This window comes from Coregonus lavaretus (genome assembly GCF_964263955.1).
Source record: "Coregonus lavaretus genome assembly, chromosome: 22".
NCBI lineage: Eukaryota > Metazoa > Chordata > Actinopteri > Salmoniformes > Salmonidae > Coregonus > Coregonus lavaretus.
The window spans coordinates 36,049,135-36,069,644 of record NC_140009.1 but is presented as its reverse complement, the minus strand read 5'-3'; the positions used below and the strand labels follow the sequence as shown (position 1 = coordinate 36,069,644).

The following is a 20,510-nucleotide window of genomic DNA, read 5'->3' as shown; positions in this document are numbered from 1 at the left end:
CACGTTTTTCACATTTATGCGATATTATAGCAAGACTATTTTATTTGTGGATGTAACACATCTCAACCCTCATGAAGATATCCGATGCCTTGGTTCACACGTCAATGCAAACTATTGAAGTGGGATGTTACTGTAGCCTTTACAGTTAGGTACATTGTAGCGTCTGCTGAACATTAGCAACCAGTGACGTATGGTAATGACTAGATGTGGGAGGCTCTACTCTTTCTGTCAACATAGCCCTCTTCCTGAAAAGTATAGTTCAGCTCAGGCTGGAGTTTGTCAGATGACATTGCGTTTTCCTGTTTCTGCTATAGATTAGCTATGTACAAAATGTCCTCAAACACTTAATCTATAATGACATCATCTCGATTCTCCAACATAGGCGATAGATGTACTTCTGCAACAGAGCAGAGACGCGGCGACGAGGAGGACTATTGCATAATATGCATGGACTGTTTTCAGAAAAAGAGAACTTTAAGATGTTCTCACTCATTCTGTTCAAGTTGTATTGACTCGGTTTTCCAAATTAAGCCCGCATGTCCGGTATGTAATACTTTTCACGGGACCTACGAAGGAACGCAGCCCCGGGACGGGATCATGACAGTGAGACGCAACTGGCAGTGTTTACCTGGCTATGAGGAGGGGAATGGACATATCGCGATTGATTATCACTTTACAGCCGGAGTACAAGGGGTGAGATTTATTGTAGCCTATATTTACTTTATATGTGACGCAGATGGGCATATATTTTATCACAGAATTGAAAGTGTCAATCGACATTGTGCCACTATTGACTTGAAGATGAAAGGGCGATATGTATAGTCGGAGAGTAGGCAGATTCATCATATTGTTCTTGAAAGCCCTTATATGGAAGTATTGATGAATTGCTTTGGCATTACAGCCCTGCTGGTGATGTCATGCCAGACAGATTAGCTGCTGACTTCTTTATCACCTAAGGTTGAGTTTGATCCTCCATGAGTCCCTAATTATAAGTAGTAGGCTTCATCTTACCACCACCAGTCAGTTATTTGAAATAACATGATTAGGCCTACAGCCAGAGGAGAAGACTCCGCTCCACTTTTGAGTCAGGTTCCTTTTAGGGAGTTTTTCCTTGCCACTGTGGAAAAGGGTTTTATTGACACAGTTGATTGATTGATATTCCTCTTTCTCTCCACATCCCTCCAGCCTGAGCATCCGAACCCGGGTGAGAAGTACTCCAGCACGTCCAGGACAGCCTTTCTGCCAGCCTGTGAGGAGGGAGAGAAAGTACTGAGGCTGCTCCAGACAGCCTTCCACAGGAGGCTCATCTTCACCATCGGGACATCAGCCACCACCGGCCTCAACAACTCCATCACATGGAACGACATACACCACAAGACCAACATTGGGGGAGGACCACAGTTGTAAGTACTGTGCTCCCGTGTAGCTCAGTTGGTAGAGCATGGCGTTTGCAACGCCAGGGTTGTGGGTTCGTTTCCCACGGGGGACCAGTATGAAAAAGAAATGTATGCACTCACTAACTGTAAGTCGCTCTGGATAGGAGCGTCTGCTAAATGACTAAAATGTAAATGTAAGTAGGCCCATCTATCCTAGTCTGAGGAAATAGAATAAGAATACTCACACACTGTTTGAATGCTCTCGAAGTTTCATTGTAACATCTCTATGGTTGATGAAGACCCATATCAGTGATTGACAGTGTTATAACAGTGTTATTGAAATTCGAGAGCGTTCAAACATTGGCATGTTTTTGAAATGGTAGATCAATGTGACACTGAAGCTGTTGTGTCTCTCTCTTTTCTCTTTGTTAGTTTTGGGTATCCAGACCCGGGCTACCTCTCCAGGGTCCAGGAGGAGCTTCGTCTGAAGGGAGTGACAGAGGATAGCTGATTCCACTTGAACTTCATGGAACCGTTGAATTAGAATTACTAGAATGGAATAGAACGGACATTCAATGCTATTAGTTGAAATTCTATGCATATTTTCACACTCTGGAATCAAACACAAGACGAGAAGAGCAGTTACAGTGTTGGGGAAGCTACTCTGAAAATATAATTTACCAAGCTACCAATTCACACTAGAAGTTAAGCTACCCTTAAGAAAAATATAGTTTCCTTAATTAAAGTTACTTTGAAAAAGTAGTACACTACATCAAAACTACTTTGTGAAAAATGATCATATGTATATCTGAAATGTCATAGACTACAAATTGCAAGACTAGATCACTTTACGGTTCATATGTTAACATAATGTGTAATTTGGCCTATTAAACACAAAAACTGAGAATTAGGCAAATCTGATGCCAGAAAATAAAGAAAATTATTGCCTACTTCGCCCATATTTTTTTTTATTTTTGCAAAAAAAGCAGTGTGTAGTTCCAGTAGTTAGCTACACCTCTTCATGGGAAAAAAAGTAATTAACTCCTGAAAACACTACCTAGATTTTAATTAAGTTCAACTACCACTAAGCTACTGTAAAATGTAGTTAAATTACTAGTTCAACTACATGTTCAGTACTCCCCAACACTGAGCGGTTATGATTGTAGCCAACGATTCCCAAAGAGGCTGGTAACAGACGCACAAATATCATACCCCCAAGACATGCTATCATATCCTCTCACCATTACAATAACAGGGGAGGTTATTTTTTTTTTTGGGGGGGGGGGGTATGATATTTGTGCATCTGTAACTTTCTCACTCATAATTATTCATGATTCATTCAGGATCATCCATGATCATGGTAGCATTACCACATTCATATAGAAGTGTTTAGAAACTTCAAAAAGTGACTTCAAAATGACACAATGCATTATTTACTATTAATTTCTATTGGACACAAAATAATCTGAAACACAACCAAAACAAAGAGCAAATGCATCCAACAAATTTGTAGTGTCACAAGCTTGATGTAGTCATTGCGTGCTAGGAATATGGGACCAAATACTACATTTTGTATTACTTTAATACACATATAAGTGAATTTGTCCCAAAATGGGGGGACTGTGTACAAAAAGTGCTGTAATTTCTAGACGGTTCACCCAATATGGATGAAAATGAACTCAAATTAAAGCTGTAGTCTGCACTTTAACCTCATAGTCATTGTTTGATTTCAAATCCAAACTTTTCAAGTATACAGCTAAAATAAGAAAAGATCCTTCAATGTGCTGATAATTACGGAGGGCACAGTCGTGGTCAAAAGTTTTGAGAATGACACAAATACTAATTTTCACAAAGTCTGCTGCCTCAGTTTTGATGATGGCAATTTACAGTGGGGAAAAAAAGTATTTAGTCAGCCACCAATTGTGCAAGTTCTCCCACTTAAAAAGATGAGAGAGGCCTGTAATTTTCATCATACGTACACGTCAACTATGACTGACAAAATGAGAATTTTTTTCTCCAGAAAATCACATTGTAGGATTTTTAATGAATTTATTTGCAAATTATGGTGGAAAATAAGTATTTGGTCAATAACAAAAGTTTCTCAATACTTTGTTATATACCCTATGTTGGCAATGACACAGGTCAAACGTTTTCTGTAAGTCTTCACAAGGTTTTCACACACTGTTGCTGGTATTTTGGCCCATTCCTCCATTTAGATCTCCTCTAGAGCGGTGATGTTTTGGGGCTGTCGCTGGGCAACACGGACTTTCAACTCCCTCCAAAGATTTTCTATGGGGTTGAGATCTGGAGACTGGCTAGGCCACTCCAGGACCTTGAAATGCTTCTTACGAAGCCACTCCTTCATTGCCCGGGCGGTGTGTTTGGGATCATTGTCATGCTGAAAGACCCAGCCACGTTTCATCTTCAATGCCCTTGCTGATGGAAGGAGGTTTTCACTCAAAATCTCACGATACATGGCCCCATTCATTCTTTCCTTTACACGGATCAGTCGTCCTGGTCCCTTTGCAGAAAAACAGCCCCAAAGCATGATGTTTCCACCCCCATGCTTCACAGTAGGTATGGTGTTCTTTGGATGCAACTCAGCATTCTTTGTCCTCCAAACACGACGAGTTGAGTTTTTACCAAAAAGTTCTATTTTGGTTTCATCTGACCATATGACATTCTCCCAATCCTCTTCTGGATCATCCAAATGCACTCCAGCAAACTTCAGATGGGCCTGGACATGTACTGGCTTAAGCAGGGGGACACGTCTGGCACTGCAGGATTTGAGTCCCTGGCGGCGTAGTGTGTTACTGATGGTAGGCTTTGTTACTTTGGTCCCAGCTCTCTGCAGGTCATTCACTAGGTCCCCCCATGTGGTTCTGGGATTTTTGCTCACCGTTCTTGTGATCATTTTGACCCCACGGGGTGAGATCTTGCGTGGAGCCCCAGATCGAGGGAGATTATCAGTGGTCTTGTATGTCTTCCATTTCCTAATAATTGCTCCCACAGTTGATTTCTTCAAACCAAGCTGCTTACCTATTGCAGATTCAGTCTTCCCAGCCTGGTGCAGGTCTACAATTTTGTTTCTGGTGTCCTTTGACAGCTCTTTGGTCTTGGCCATAGTGGAGTTTGGAGTGTGACTGTTTGAGGTTGTGGACAGGTGTCTTTTATACTGATAACAAGTTCAAACAGGTGCCATTAATACAGGTAATGAGTGGAGTACAGAGGAGCCTCTTAAAGAAGAAGTTACAGGTCTGCGAGAGCCAGAAATCTGGCTTGTTTGTAGGTGACCAAATACATATTTTCCACCATAATATGCAAATAAATTCATTAAAAATCCTACAATGTGATTTTCTGGAAAAAAAAGCTCAATTTGTCTGTCATAGTTGACGTGTACCTATGATGAAAATTACAGGCCTCTCTCATCTTTTTAAGTGGGAGAACTTGCACAATTGGTGGCTGACTAAATACTTTTTTTCCCCACTGTACATATATTCCAGAATGTCATGAAGAGTGATTAGATGAATTTCAATTCATTGTAAAGTCCCTCTTTGCCATGAAAATGAACTTAATCCCCAAAAAACATTTCCACTGCATTTCAGCCCTGCCACAAAAGGACCAGCTGCCATCATGTCAGTGATTCTCTCGTTAACATTTTTTAAAACATTTTTAGTCATTTAGCAGACGCTCTTATCCAGAGCGACTTACAGTTAGTGAATACATATTTTATATTTTTTTCATACTGGCCCCCCGTGGGAATCGAACCCACAACCCTGACGTTGCAAACGCCATGCTCTATCAACTGAGCTACATCCCTGCCGGCCATTCCCTCCCCTACCCTGGACGACGCTGGGCCAATTGTGCGCCGCCCATGAGTCTCCTGGTCGCGGCCGGCTGCGACAGAGCCTGGATTCGAACCAGGATCTCTAGTGGCACAGCGAGGACTGCGATGCAGTGCCTTAGACCACTGCGCCACTCAGGAGAGAGTGTTGACGAGGACAAGGCTGGAGATCACTCTGTCATGCTGATTGAGTTAGAATAACAGACTGGAAGCTTTTAAAGGAGGGGGGTGCTTGAAATCATTGTTCTTCCTCTGTTAACCATGGTTACCTGCAAGGAAACACGTGCCGTCATCATTTCTTTGCACAAAAAGTGCTTCACAAGCAAGGATATTGCTGCCAGTAAGATTGCACCTAAATCAACCATTTATCGGATCATCAAGAACTTCAAGGAGAGAGGTTCAATTGTTGTGAAGAAGGGCGCCCAAGAAAGTTCAGCAAGCGCCAGGACCGTCTCCTAAAGTTGATTCAGCTGCGGGATCGGGGCACCACCAGTGCAGAGCTTGCTCAGGAATGGCAGCAGGCAGGTGAGAGTGCAACTGCACGCACAGTGAGGCAAATACTTTTGGAGGATGGCCTGGTGTCAAGTAGGGCAGCAAAGAAGCCACTTCTCTCCAGGAAAAACATCAAGGACAGACTGATATTCTGCGAAAGGTACAGGGATTGGACTGCTGAGGACTGGGGTAAAGTCATTTTCTCTGAATCCCCTTTCCGATTGTTTGGGGCATCCAGAAAACACCTTGTCCGGAGAAGACAAGATGAGCGCTACTATCAGTCCTGTGTCATGCCAACAGTAAAGCATCCTGAGACCATTCATGTGTGGGGTTGCTTCTCAGCCAAGGGAGTGGGCTCACTCACAATTTTGCCTAAGCACACAGCCATGAATAAAGAATGGTACCAACACATCCTCCAAGAGAAACTTCTCCCAACCATCCAATAACAGTTTGGTGACAACCAATGCCTTTTCCAGCATGATGGAGCACCTTGCCATAAGGCAAATGTGATAACTAAGTGGCTCTGGGAACAAAACATCGACATTTTGGGTCCACAGCCAGGAAACTCCCCAGACCTTAATCCCATTGAGAACTTGTGGTCGATCCTCAAGAGGCGGGTGGACAAACAAAAACCCACAAATTCTGACAAACTCCAAGCATTGATTATGCAAGAATGGGCTGCCACCAGTCAGGATGTGGCCCAGAAGTTAATTGACAGCATGCCAGGGCGGATTGCAGAGGTCTTGAAAAAGAAGGGTCAACACTGCAAATATTGACTCTTGGCATCAACTTAATATAATTGTCAATAAAAGCCTTTGACACTTATGGAACACCTTTAATTATACTTCAGTACACCATAGTAACATCTGACAAAAATATCTCATAACACTGAAGCAGCGAACTTTGTGAAGACCAATACTTGTGTCATTCTCAAAACTTTTGACCACGACTGTATATGGTAGCATAGCTTTGAGATGGTTTATGAAATACTTTTGACTCAATGCCTGAAAGTTGTGTTCTCAATATTATGTTGCAGGTTCTTTATTTGTTTCAAACTGTGTATTTTTCTCAGCTGATTATGTGGCAGAAAAAAAGCATTTGATCCATTTATCCTCCGTCTTTATTGTATCAGAGAGCTAAGAGAACATTTATATTATTTAAAAAATATACAGTGCATTCAGAAAGTATTCCGACCCCTTGACTTTTTCCACATTTTGTTAAGTTGCAGCCTTATTCTAAAATGGATGTAATAAAAACAAATCCTCATCAATCTACACACAATACCCCATAATGACAAAGTGAAAACAGGTTTTTACAAATTTAAAAAAACAGAAATACCTTATTTACATAAGTATTCAGACCCTTTTCTATGAGACTTGAAATTGAGCTCAGGTGCATCATTGATCATCCTTGAGATTATTCTACAACTTGATTGGAGTCCACCTGTGGTAAATTACATTGATTGGACATGATTTGGAAAGGCACATACCTGTCTACAGTGGCTTGCGAAAGTATTCACCCCCCTTGGAATTTTTCCTACTTTGTTGCCTTACAACCTGGAATTAAAATGGGTTTGTATCATTTGATTTACACAACATGCCTACCACTTCGAAGATGCACATTTTTTTTTTTTTTGAAACAAACAAGAGATAAGACCAAAAAAAACCCAGAAAACTTCAGCGTGCATAACTATTCAACCCCACAAAGTCAATACTTTGTAGAGCCACCTTTTGCAGCAATTACAGCTGCAAGTCTCTTGGGGTATGTCTCTATAAGCTTGGCACATCTAGCCACTGGGATTTTTGCGCATTCTTCAAAGCAAAACTGCTCCAGCTCCTTCAAGTTGGATGGGTTCCATTGGTGTACAGCAATCTTTAAGTCATACCACAGATTCTCAATTGGATTGAGGTCTGGGCTTTGACTAGGCCATTCCAAGACATTTAAATGTTTCCCCTTAAACCACTCAAGTGTTGCTTTAGCAGTATGCTTAGGGTCATTGTCCTGCTGGAAGGTGAACCTCCGTCCCAGTCTCAAATCTCTGGAAGACTGAAACAGGTTTCCCTCAAGTATTTCCCTGTATTTAGCGCCATCCATCATTCCTTCAATTCTGACCAGTTTCCCAATCCCTGCCGCTGAAAACCATCCCCACAGCATGATGCTGCCACCACCATGCTTCACTGTGGGGATGGTGTTCTTGGGGTGATGAGAGGTGTTGGGTTTGCGCCAGACATAGCGTTTTCCTTGATGGCCAAAAAGCTCAATTTTAGTCTCATCTGACCAGAGTACCTTCTTCCATATGTTTGGGGAGTCTCCCACATGCCTTTTGGTGAACACCAAACGTGTTTGCTTATTTTTTTCTTTAAGCAATGACTTTTTTCTGGCCACTCTTCCATAAAGCCCAGCTCTGTGGAGTGTATGGCTTAAAGTGGTCCTATGGACAGATACTCCAATCTCTGCTGTGGAGCTTTGCAGCTCCTTCAGGGTTATCTTTGGTCACTTTGTTGCCTCTCTGATTAATGCCCTGGTCCGTGAGTTTTGGTGGGCGGCCCTCTCTTGGCAGGTTTATTGTGGTGCAATATTCTTTCCATTTTTTAATTATGGATTTAATGGTGCTCCGTGGGTTGTTTAAATTTTCTATAACCCAACCCTGATCTGTACATCTCCACAACTTTGTCCCTGACCTGTTTGGAGAGCTCATTGGTCTTCATGGTGCCACGTGTTTGGTGGTGCCCCTTGCTTAGTGGTGTTGCAGACTCTGGGGCCTTTCAGAACAAGTGTATATATACTGAGATCATGTGACAGATCATGTGACACTTAGATTGCACACAGGTGGACTTTATCTAACTAATTATGTGACTTCTGGAGGTAATTGGTTGCACCAGATCTTATTTAGGGGCTCCATAGCAAAGGGGGTGAATACATATGCACTCACCACTTTTCCGTTATTTATTCTTTAGAATTTTTTGAAACATGTTATTCTTTTAATTTCACTTCACCAATTTGGACTATTTTGTGTATGTCCATTACATGAAATCCAAATAAAAATCAATTTTAATTACAGGTTGTAATGCAACAAAATAGGAAAAATGCCAAGGGGGATGAATACTTTTGCAAGGCACTGTATATAAGGTCCCACAGTTGACAGTGCATGTCAGAGCAAAAACCAAGCCATGAGGTCGAAGGAATTGTCCGTAGAGCTCTGAGACAGGATTGTGTCTAGGCACAGATCTGGGGAAGGGTACCAAAACATTTCTGCAGCATTGAAGGTCCCCAAGAACATGTGCTAAATGCATTATCAAACATGGTTGTTACACTTTTAGTTTAAGTGTTTCTTATTTTATTACTCATACTTTTTTTTTTTACCATTAATCGGTGCCGAAATATTTTATTTGTAACTATCAGTAACGCTGAAAAGCTTACTGTATGTGAATAATGTTTTTTTTTCTTAAATGGAAGAAGTTTGGAACCACCAAGACTCTTCCTAGAGTTGGCAGCCCGGCCAAACTGAGCAATCGGGGAGAAGGGCCTTGGTCAGGGAGGTAGCCAAGAACCCGATGGTCACTCTGACAGAGCTCCAGAGATCCTCTGTGGAGATGGGAGAACAGTGGCGACCATCATTTTAGCAAACAATAAAATGTGGCTTGATTGTTTTGCATGTTATTTTGGCATTAATACGTGTCACATATCAGTTTGCAGACAAAGTAGTCCCGTGTAGCTCAGTTGGTAGAGCATGTCGTTTTCAACGCCAGGATTGCGGGTTCGATTCCCACGGGGGGCCAGAATGAAAATGTATGCACTCACTAAACTGTAAGTCGCTCTGGATAAGAGCGTCTGCTAAATGACTTAAATGTAAAGTTAAAAAATATATATCATTGAGTTAATAAAGCCGCATACAAATATGGTCTCTTTATTGAGTAAGGCAGCTCCAAAATGCATGTGTTTCAGCCTAGCTCAGTGCTTTCTGTGGTGGTGGGGCAGCCAGCGGAAAATACGGAGCGTAGTTGTTGGTAATGTTCTTTAGTTGCGCCGTGATTGGCTCAGTGTTCTGTCACTCATGGGGACAGTATGTCACCACCACCAAGTCTAAGGGTAGAGCTTGGAAATTCAAGCCCCTTGGGTGCTGCCATAGAGTTACATTAGAAGTGCCCATCCATGAAGGCTCAAGATCATTGGCCACAGATAAAATGACGTCAAATCACGTTATATCTACAGTAGCTTTGATTGGACTGATCATGTCAACATCATACCTTCAAAATCTTAGCTAGCAGTCATCATCATGAATCAAGTCGACAATCTACTGGCAAATCCTTTTTAATCCTTGTCATATGAAGATAAATAATGAAGAGAAATTATAGATAAAACGTATCGGTGCTCATCGGCCATTGGACATAAACATTACACAACAAGTTGGAAATCGCAAATTCAACAATGAGTGATTTGGTAGGAATCAGTGGCTAACTGTAAGCATTGCAAAGCAATCACTAGCCTGCTATTCAGTGGAGTGGCTGTGTGGTTCCAAGTCTGGGATTAAGGGTCTCTTTTCCAAGCTTAAAATGATAAACATTCAACATTGGCCATGCTGTCAATGAAGCATGATTTGTGCCGCCTTCAAAACAACTGTTAACTGGGAAATCTGACTTCAGTGAGTTCAAGACAACTGGGAACTCTGGAGAAACGAGCTCCGACTGTGAAAATACGTTTTGAACGGCCATCCAACTCGGAATTGTTAATCCGGAACTCGGGCCTCTTTCTAGAGCTACGACCTGAAGATCACTGACGTCTTCATGATTCGACCTTGTTTTTTTTTTACAGTTCCCAGTTGTCTTGAAAGCACCATAAACCCAGAGAATGCCAGACTTTGATGACAAAGTTTGATGACAAACATTTTCCACGGACCGCCATGCCACCTTCCTTTTCAAGTGAGCATAGCATAACAAGGTGAGTCCAAAAATGTATTTTATGCTGCTGCATAGATGATGTAATATGCCAGGGAGATATGTATACTGTAGCTAAGAAATTAATACTAAGTCTATGTTGTGTAGTAAGCTGTTTGTAGCCCATGCGCCTCACCCTAATAATTTGGTCTAATTTCGCCTACTGTTCTGACTTGGTGGTGCACATAACCTGTTTTTGAGAAATGTCATCATCGAATATTTTAAGAGCTTTCATTGTTTGCTTACATGCCCCCTTTATTTATCTTACGGTTCTGACTTGGTGTACAGAGAGAACACTGTAAGAACGGCCCATGATCTGAATTCTGTCACTGTACATTTCAAAAGTGCTGAACAAATAGTTAAATTGACTACGTCCGTCCTAGCTCGCTCGTTAATGTCTTAATCGAAATTACGGATTGCCTCTTATCCGCTTGTCATCCCCTTATGCCATAGTTTGTACATCTCAATTGTCAGTAGAAACTAAATTTGTTTAAGCAAGTCAGCCATATCCACTATGTTTTTTATAAAGGCAGTAAATGAGGCTGAAAAAATTGTTTTCGCTGCCAGACAAGGCTCCTCTGATAGTGAGGTGTAGCAGTGGTAAGGTGTTGGACCAGGTTTATGTAGGTCCTAATAGTTTGTGGGCACCGTTTGTCACCGTTATAGTGCAATTAATGTATTGTTTAGTGTTGTGGTGTGTAGTGGCTTTGCTGGCATGCATCCCACATTTTTTTGTTTGTTTGCCCCACCAAGATTTACATGCTAAAATCACCACTGTGGGAGAACCTTCCAGAAGGACAACCATCTCTGCAGCACTCCACCAATCAGGCCTTTATGGTAGAGTGGCCAGACGGAATTCACTCCTCAGTAAAATTCACATGGCAGCCCACTTGGAGTTTGCCAAAAGGCACCTAAAAGACTCTCAGACCATGAGAAACAAGATTCTCTGTTCAGATGAAACCAAGATTGAACTCTTTGGCCTGAATGCCAAGCGTCACGTTTGGAGGAAACCTGGCACCATCCCTACGGCGAAGCATGGTGGTGGCACCAGCAGCATGCTGTGGGGATGTTTTTCAGCGGCAGGGACTGGGAGACTAGTCAGGATCGAGGGAAAGATGAACGGAGAGATCCTTGATGAAAACCTGCTCCAGATCACTCAGGACCTCAGACTGGGGCGAAGGTTCACCTACCAACAGGACAACGACCCTAAGTACACCACAGCCAAGACAACGCAGGAGTGGCTTCGGGACAAGTCTCTGAATGTCCTTGAGTGGCCCAGCCAGAGCCTGGACTTGAACCCGATCTAACATCTCTGCAGAGACCTGAAAATAGCTGGGCAGCAACGCTCCCCATCCGACCTGACAGAGCTTGAGAGGATCTGCAGAGAAGAATGGGAGAAACTCTCTCTCTATATATACATATGTACAAAACATTAAGAACACCTACTTCACCTGCGGGTTCATCTGAGACCAGCCACCCGGACAGCTGATGAAACTGAGGAGTATTTCTGTCTGTGTTAAAGCCCATTTGTAGTGGAAAAACTCATTCTGATTGGCTGGGCCTGGCTCCCCAGTGTGTGGGCCTGGCTCCCAAGTGGGCCCACCCATGGCTGCGCCCCTGCCCAATCATGTGAAATCCATAGATTAGGGCCTAATGAATTTATTTAAATTGACCGATTTCCTTATATGAACTGTAAATCAGTAAAATCGTTGAAATTGTTGCATGTTGCGTTTATATTTTTGTTCAGTATATATATACTGAACAACTCTAGCTCAGTTGGTAGAGCATGGCGCTTGCAATGCCAGGGTTGTGGGTTCGATTCCCACGGGGGGCCAGTATGAAAAATGTATGCACTCACTAACTGTAAGTCGCTCTGGATAAGAGCGTCTGCTAAATGACTAAAATGTAAATATATATACACTGCTCAAAATAATAAAGGGAACACTTAAACAACACAATGTAACTCCAAGTTAATCACACTTCTGTGAAATCAAACTGTCCACTTAGGAAGCAACACTGATTGACAATACATTTCACAAGCTGTTGTGCAAATGGAATAGACAACAGGTGGAAATTATAGGCAATTAGCAAGACACCCCCAATAAAGGAGTGGTTCTGCAGGTGGTGACCACAGACCACTTCTCAGTTCCTATGCTTCCTGGCTGATGTTTTGTTCACTTTTGAATGCTGGCGGTGCTTTCACTCTAGTGGTAGCATGAGACGGAGTCTACAACCCACACAAGTGGCTCAGGTAGTGCAGCTCATCCAGGATGGCACATCAATGCGAGCTGTGGCAAGAAGGTTTGCTGGGTCTGTCAGCATAGTGTCCAGAGCATGGAGGCGCTACCAGGAGACAGGCCAGTACATCAGGAGACGTGGAGGAGGCCGTAGGAGGGCAACAACCCAGCAGCAGGACCGCTACCTCCGCCTTTGTGCAAGGAGAAGCAGGAGGAGCACTGCCAGAGCCATGCAAAATGACCTCCAGCAGGCCACAAAAATGCATGTGTCTGCTCAAACGGTCAGAAACAGACTCCATGAGAGTGGTATGAGGGCCCGACGTCCACAGGTGGGGGTTGTGCTTACAGCCCAACACCGTGCAGGACATTTGGCATTTGCCAGAGAACACCAAGATTGGCAAATTCGCCACTGGCGCCCTGTGCTCTTCACAGATGAAAGCAGGTTCACACTGAGCACATGTGACAGACGTGACAGAGTCTGGAGACGCCGTGGAGAATGTTCTGCTGCCTGCAACATCCTCCAGCATGACCGGTTTGGCGGTGGGTCAGTCATGGTGTGGGGTGGCATTTCTTTGGGGGGCTGCACAGCCCTCCATGTGCTCGCCAGAGGTAGCCTGACTGCCATTAGGTACCGAGATGAGATCCTCAGACCCCTTGTGAGACCATATGCTGGTGCGGTTGGCCCTGGGTTCCTCCTAATGCAAGACAATGCTAGACCTCATGTGGCTGGAGTGTGTCAGCAGTTCCTGCAAGAGGAAGGCATTGATGCTATGGACTGGCCCGCCCGTTCCCCAGACCTGAATCCAATTGAGCACATCTGGGACATCATGTCTCGACCATCCGCCACCTCATCAGGAGCATGCCCAGGCGTTGTAGGGAGGTCATACAGGCACGTGGAGGCCACACACACTACTGAGCCTCATTTTGACTTGTTTTAAGGACATTACATCAACGTTGGATCAGCCTGTAGTGTGGTTTTCCACTTTAATTTTGAGTGTGACTCCAAATCCAGACCTCCATGGGTTGATAAATTTGATTTCCATTGATAATTTTTGTGTGATATTGTTGTCAGCACATTCAACTATGTAAAGAAAAAAGTATTTCATAAGATTATTTCATTCATTCAGATCTAGGATGTGTTATTTTAGTGTATAAGGCCATAACTAAACAGGAAAACGCTCATCCAGAGGCAGCGCTCCTAGTGGCCGGGGACTTTAATGTAGGGAAACTTAAATCCATTCTACCTCATTTCTACCAGCATGTTAAATGTGCAACCAGAAGAAAAAAAACTCCAAACCACCTTTACTCCACACACAGAGATGCATACAAAGCTCTCCCTCGCCCTCCATTTGGCAAATCTAACCATAACTCTATGCAAAAACTAAAGCAGGAAGCACCAGTGACTCGGTTAATAAAAAATTGGTCAGATGATGCAGATGCTAAGCTACAGGGCTGTTTTGCTAGCACAGACTGGAACATGTTCCGGGATTCTTCAGATAGCATTGAGGAGTACACCACATCAGTCACTGGCTTCATCAATAAGTGCATCGATGACGTCGTCCCCACAGTGACCGTACGTACCCCAACCAGAAGCCATGGATTACAGGCAACATCCGCACTGAGCTAAAGGGTAGAGCTGCCGCTTTCAAGGAGCGGGACTCTAACCCGGACACTTATAAGAAATCCCGCTATGCCCGCCGACGAACCATCAAACAGGCAAAGAGTCAATACAGGACTAAGATTGAATCGTACTACACCGTCTCTGACTCTCGTCGGATGTGGCAGGGCTTGAAAACTATTACAGACTAAAAAGAGAAGCACAGTCGCGAGCTGCCCAGTGACACAAGCCTACCAGACGAGCTAAACCACTTCTATGCTCGCTTCGAGGCAAGCAACACTGAAGCATGCATGAGAGCACCAGCTGTTCCGGATGACTATGTGATCACGCTCTCCGTAGCCGATGTGAGTAAGACTTTTAAGCAGGTCAACATTCACAAGGCCGCAGGGCCAGACGGATTACCAGGACATGTACTCCGAGCATGTGCTGACCAACTGGCAAGTGTCTTCACCAACATTTTCAACATGTCCCTGACTGAGTCTGTAACACCAACATGTATCAAGCAGACCACCAATGTCTCAAGAAGGCCCATTTTATTGCTTCTTTAATCAGCACAACAGTTTTCAGCTGTGCTAACATAATTGCAAAAGGCTTTTCTAATTATCAATTAGCCTTTTAAAATGATCAACTTGGATTAGCAAACACAACGTGCCATTGGAACACAGGACTGATGGATGCTGATAATGGGCCTCTGTACGCCTATGTAGATATTCCATAAAAAATCAGCTGTTTCTAGCTACAATAGCCATTTACAACATTAACAATGTCTACACTGTATTTCTGATCAATTTGATGTTATTTTAATGGACAAAAAAATTGCTTTTCTTTCGAGAACAAGGACCCCAAACTTTTGAACGGTAGTGTGTATATATACATGTATACAGTGGGGAAAAAAAGTATTTAGTCAGCCACCAATTGTGCAAGTTCTCCCACTTAAAAAGATGAGAGAGGCCTGTAATTTTCATCATAGGTACACGTCAACTGTGACAGACAAAATGAGAAAAAAAAATTTAATGAATTTATTTGCAAATTATGGTGGAAAATAAGTATTTGGTCAATAACAAAAGTTTCTCAATACTTTGTTATATACCCTTTGTTGGCAATGACACAGGTCAAACGTTTTCTGTAAGTCTTCACAAGGTTTTCACAATCTGTTGCTGGTATTTTGGCCCATTCCTCCATGCAGATCTCCTCTAGAGCAGTGATGTTTTGGGGCTGTCGCTGGGCAACACAGACTTTCAACTCCCTCCAAAGATTTTCTATGGGGTTGAGATCTGGAGACTGGCTAGGCCACTCCAGGACCTTGAAATGCTTCTTACGAAGCCACTCCTTCGTTGCCCGGGCGGTGTGTTTGGGATCATTGTCATGCTGAAAGACCCAGCCACGTTTCATCTTCAATGCCTTGCTGATGGAAGGAGGTTTTCACTCAAAATCTCATGATACATGGCCCCATTCATTCTTTCCTTTACACGGATCAGTCGCCCTGGTCCCTTTGCAGAAAAACAGCCCCAAAGCATGATGTTTCCACCCCCATGCTTCACAGTAGGTATGGTGTTCTTTGGATGCAACTCAGCATTCTTTGTCCTCCAAACACGACGAGTTGAGTTTTTACCAAAACGTTATATTTTGGTTTCATCTGGCCATATGACATTCTCCCAATCCTCTTCTGGATCATCTAAATGCACTCTAGCAAACTTCAGATGGGCCTGGACATGTACTGGCTTAAGCAGGGGGACACGTCTGGCACTGCAGGATTTGAGTCCCTGGCGGCGTAGTGTGTTACTGATGGTAGGCTTTGTTACTTTGGTCCCAGCTCTCTGCAGGTCATTCACTAGGTCCCCCCGTGTGGTTCTGGGATTTTTGCTCACCGTTCTTGTGATCATTTTGACCCCACGGGGAAGGATCTTCCGTGGAGACCCAGATCGAGGGAAATTATCAGTGGTCTTGTATGTCTTCCATTTCCTAATAATTGCTCCCACAGTTGATTTCTTCAAACCAAGCTGCTTACCTATTGCAGATTCAGTCTTCCCAGCCTGGTGCAGGTGTACAATTTTGTTTCTGGTGTCCTTTGACAGCTCTTTGGTCTTGGCCATAGTGGAGTTTGGAGTGTGACTGTTTGAGGTTGTGGACATGTGTCTTTTATACTGATAACAAGTTCAAACAGGTGCCATTAATACAGGTAACGAGTGGAGGACAGAGGAGCCTCTTAAAGAAGAAGTTACAGGTCTGTGAGAGCCAGAAATCTTGCTTGTTTGTAGGTGACCAAATACTTATTTTCCACCATAATTTGCAAATAAATTCATTAAAAATCCTACAATGTGATTTTCTGGGAAAAAAATTCTCAATTTGTCTGTCATAGTTGACGTGTACCTATGATGAAAATTACAGGCCTCTCTCATCTTTTTAAGTGGGAGAACTTGCACAATTGGTGGCTGACTAAATACTTTTTTCCCCCACTGTATATATATATATATATATATATAGTACCAGTCAAAAGTTTTGACACACCTACTCATTCCAGGCTTTTTCTTTATTTTTACTATTTTCTACATTGTAGAATAATAGTGAAGACATCAAAACTATGAAATTACACATGGAATCATGTAGTAACCAAATAAGTATATTTGAGATTATTCAAATAGCCACCCTTTGCCTTGATGACAGCTTTGCACACTCTTGGCATTCTCTCAACCTGCTTCATTAGGTAGTCACCTAGAATTAATTTCAATTAACAGGTGTGCCTCCTTAAAAGTAAATTTGTGGTCATTATTTCCTTCTTAATGCGTTTGAGCCAATCAGTTGTGTTGTGACAAGGTAAGGGGGTATACAGAAGATAGCCCTATTTGGTAAAAGACCAAGTCCATATTATGGCAAGAACAGCTCAAATAAGCAAAGAGAAACGACAGTCCATCATTACTATAAGACATGAAGGTCAGTCAATACTGAAAATGTAAAGAACTTTGAAAGTTTCTTCAAGTGCAGTTGCAAAAGCCATCACGCGCTATGATGAAACTGGCTCTCATGCGGACCGCCACAGGAATGGAAGACCCATCCTCTGCTGCAGAGGATAAGTTCATTAGAGTTACCAGCCTCAGAAATTGCAGCCTAAATAAATGCTTCAAAGAGTTCAAGTAGAAGACACATCTCAACATCAACTGTTCAGAGGGGACTGTGTGAATCAGGCCTTCATGGTTGAATTGCTGCAAAGAAACCACTACTAAAGGACACCAATAATAAGAAGAGACCTGCTTGGGCCAAGAAACACGAGCAATGGACATTAGACCAGTGGATGTTTGTCCTTTTGTCTGGAGTCCAAATAGGAGATTTTTGGTTCCTACCGCTGTTTCTTTGTGAGACGCGGTGTGGGTGAACGGATGATCTCCACATGTGTAGTTCCCACCGTAAAGCATGGAGGAGGAGGTGTTATGGTGTGGGGTGCTTTGCTGGTGACACTGTCTGTGATGTATTCAGAATTCAAGGCACACTTAACCAGCATGGCTACCACAGCATTCTGCAGCAATACCACATCCCATCGGGTTTGGGTTCAGTGGGACTATCATTTGTTTTTCAACAGGACAATGACCCAACACATCTCCAGGCTGTGTAAGGGCTATTTTACCAAGAAGGAGAGTGATGGAGTGCTGCATCAGATGACCTGGCCTCCACAATCCCCCGACCACCACCCAATTGAGATGGTTTGGGATGAGTCGGACAGCAGAGTGAAGGAAAAGCAGCCAACTAGTGCTCAGCATATGTGGGAACTCCTTCAAGACTGTTGGAAAAGCATTCCAGGTGAAGCTGGTTGAGAGAATGCCAAGAGTGTGCAATGCTGTCATCAAGGCAAATGGTGGCTATTTGAAGAATCTCAAATATAAAATATATTTTGATTAGTTTAACCCTTTTGTTGGTTACTACATGATTCCATATGTGTTATTTCATAGTTTTGATGTCTTCACTATTATTCTACAATGTAAAAATAAAGAAAAACCCTTGAATGAGTAGGTGTGTCCAAACCTTTGACTGGTACTGTATATATGGATATGTATATAATATTATTATATAATATTAATGTGTAAATGTTCACTTATATACCTCCTAATTCATCTCAGTTTTATGACTGTTCATAGAGCAGTCAATAAAATATGTTAATTAATTGTTTCAATGTACAGAATGTCCTTGGGTATGACAGAATCCACACCTCCATGCCATTTTCCTTCTACCTCACTAGAGGGCGATCCTTTCCTTCAAAATAACATCTGAGTGCTTGGTATACAGCCTCAACAGCCCCAAACCCACTCTCTCTAAAACACTATACAACAGCGCCTCTCCAAACCCCACCCAGCAAACCGGGAACATTCTCAGAACATTACCTAAGATTCCCATTAAGCTCTATTTAGGGTTGTATCTAACATTATGATGATAACATCCTAAAAACATTCAAAGAATGTTTTTGATAACAAAATGTTTTTTCTTCTTCCAGAAAATGTTTTAAATGAAATATCCTTGGAATGTTCTCCTAGCGTTAACTAAAATGTTGTGGACAACCTCTGTAAAAACCACTACAGAACATTCCCCAAACGTTCTCATTAGGTTTCCAGGTAATGTAATAACACAATGTATCAGTAATGAGATGGCACCGACAGACATGGTCGTCCTGTTTCTAGCGCTTAGCCAACTTTGCTGTATTTAGTTTTTGTTGTTATTTCATACATTATTTGCTCAGAATGTTTCTAGTACTATTACCTACAGCCGAAAATATATTTTGGATATTAGATTGGTGGTCACTCACCAGATAGAAATTCCACTTTCCAGACCTGGATCCTTTGTTTGAACTGCCCGAGGCGGCCCAATTTATCCTGGATGATACTCCAAAGCATTGCTGCCGGAGAAGAGGGAGGAGAAGTGGAGTCCTAGTCAGACTCAGGAGGCAGGCATACCACCCACCGCTTCCGAGTATATAACTCACTAAAGTTCAGTCCCTGAACAATAAAATAGATGAGCTCAGGGCAAGGATCTACTTCCAGAGAGACATAAGGGATTGTAACATACTCTGTTTTACGGAATCTTGGCTCTCTCCGGATATATTGTCTCCATCCATACAACCAGCAGTGTTCTCCGTTCATCGCATGGACAGGAACAAAGAGGTGGAGGAGAATGTCTCATGATTAACAATTCATGGTGTGATTGAGGTAACATACAGAAACTCAAGTCCTTTTGTTCTCCCGATCTGGAATACCTCACCATCAAATGCCCACCGCATTACATCCTGAGATAATTTGATTTGGTTAAGGTCACTGCTGTATATTTTTACATTTTTAGTCATTTAGCAGACGCTCTTATCCAGAGCGACTTACAGTTAGTGAATACATCTTTTTTTTTTTTTTTTTTTATACTGGCCCCCCGTGGGAATCGAACCCACAACCCTGGCGTTGCAAACGACATGCTCTATCAACTGAGCTACATCCCTGCCGGCCATTCCCTCCCCTACCCTGGACGACGCTGGGCCAATTGTGCGCCGCCCATGAGTCTCCCGGTCGCGGCCGGCTGCGACAGAGCCTGGATTCGAACCAGGATCTCTAGTGGCACAGTTAGCACTGAGATGCAGTGCCTTAGACCACTGCGCCACTCATGTTCCCCCACAAGCCAACATCGCAACGGCTCTCAAGGAACTACAATGGACTTTGTGCAAACTAGAAACCACATATCCTGAGGGCGCATTTATTGTTGCTGGGGGCTTTAATAAAGGAAATCTGAGGGAAACTCTCCCAAAATTCTATCAACACATCTCTTTTGCTACTCGTGGCGAGAAAATACTTGACCATTGCTACTGTCCCTTCCGGGATGGCTACAAGGCCCTCCCCCGCCCTCCCATCGGGAAATCTGACCACGCCCCCATCCTGCTCCTCCTCACCTATTGGAAGAAACTTAAGCAGGAAGCACCTGTGGTAAGGACTGTTCAAAGTTGGTCTGACCAGTCGGACACTATGCTTCAAAATGGTTTTGATCACG

General features: G+C 43.0%; 1 protein-coding gene across 1 annotated transcript; it reads left to right on the top strand.

Annotated features, from left to right (window-relative positions):
* Positions 1-182: 182 nt before the first annotated feature.
* LOC311150401 (putative E3 ubiquitin-protein ligase DTX3) lies at positions 183-3,084 on the top strand. The gene is made up of 3 exons (XM_084187865.1): positions 183-693; positions 1,186-1,403; positions 1,809-3,084. The coding sequence occupies exons 1-3, from the start codon at positions 355-357 to the stop codon at positions 1,885-1,887; spliced, it is 636 nt and encodes a 211-aa protein (XP_084043991.1). The 5' UTR covers positions 183-354; the 3' UTR covers positions 1,888-3,084.
* The last annotated feature ends 17,426 nt before the right edge of the window (positions 3,085-20,510 follow it).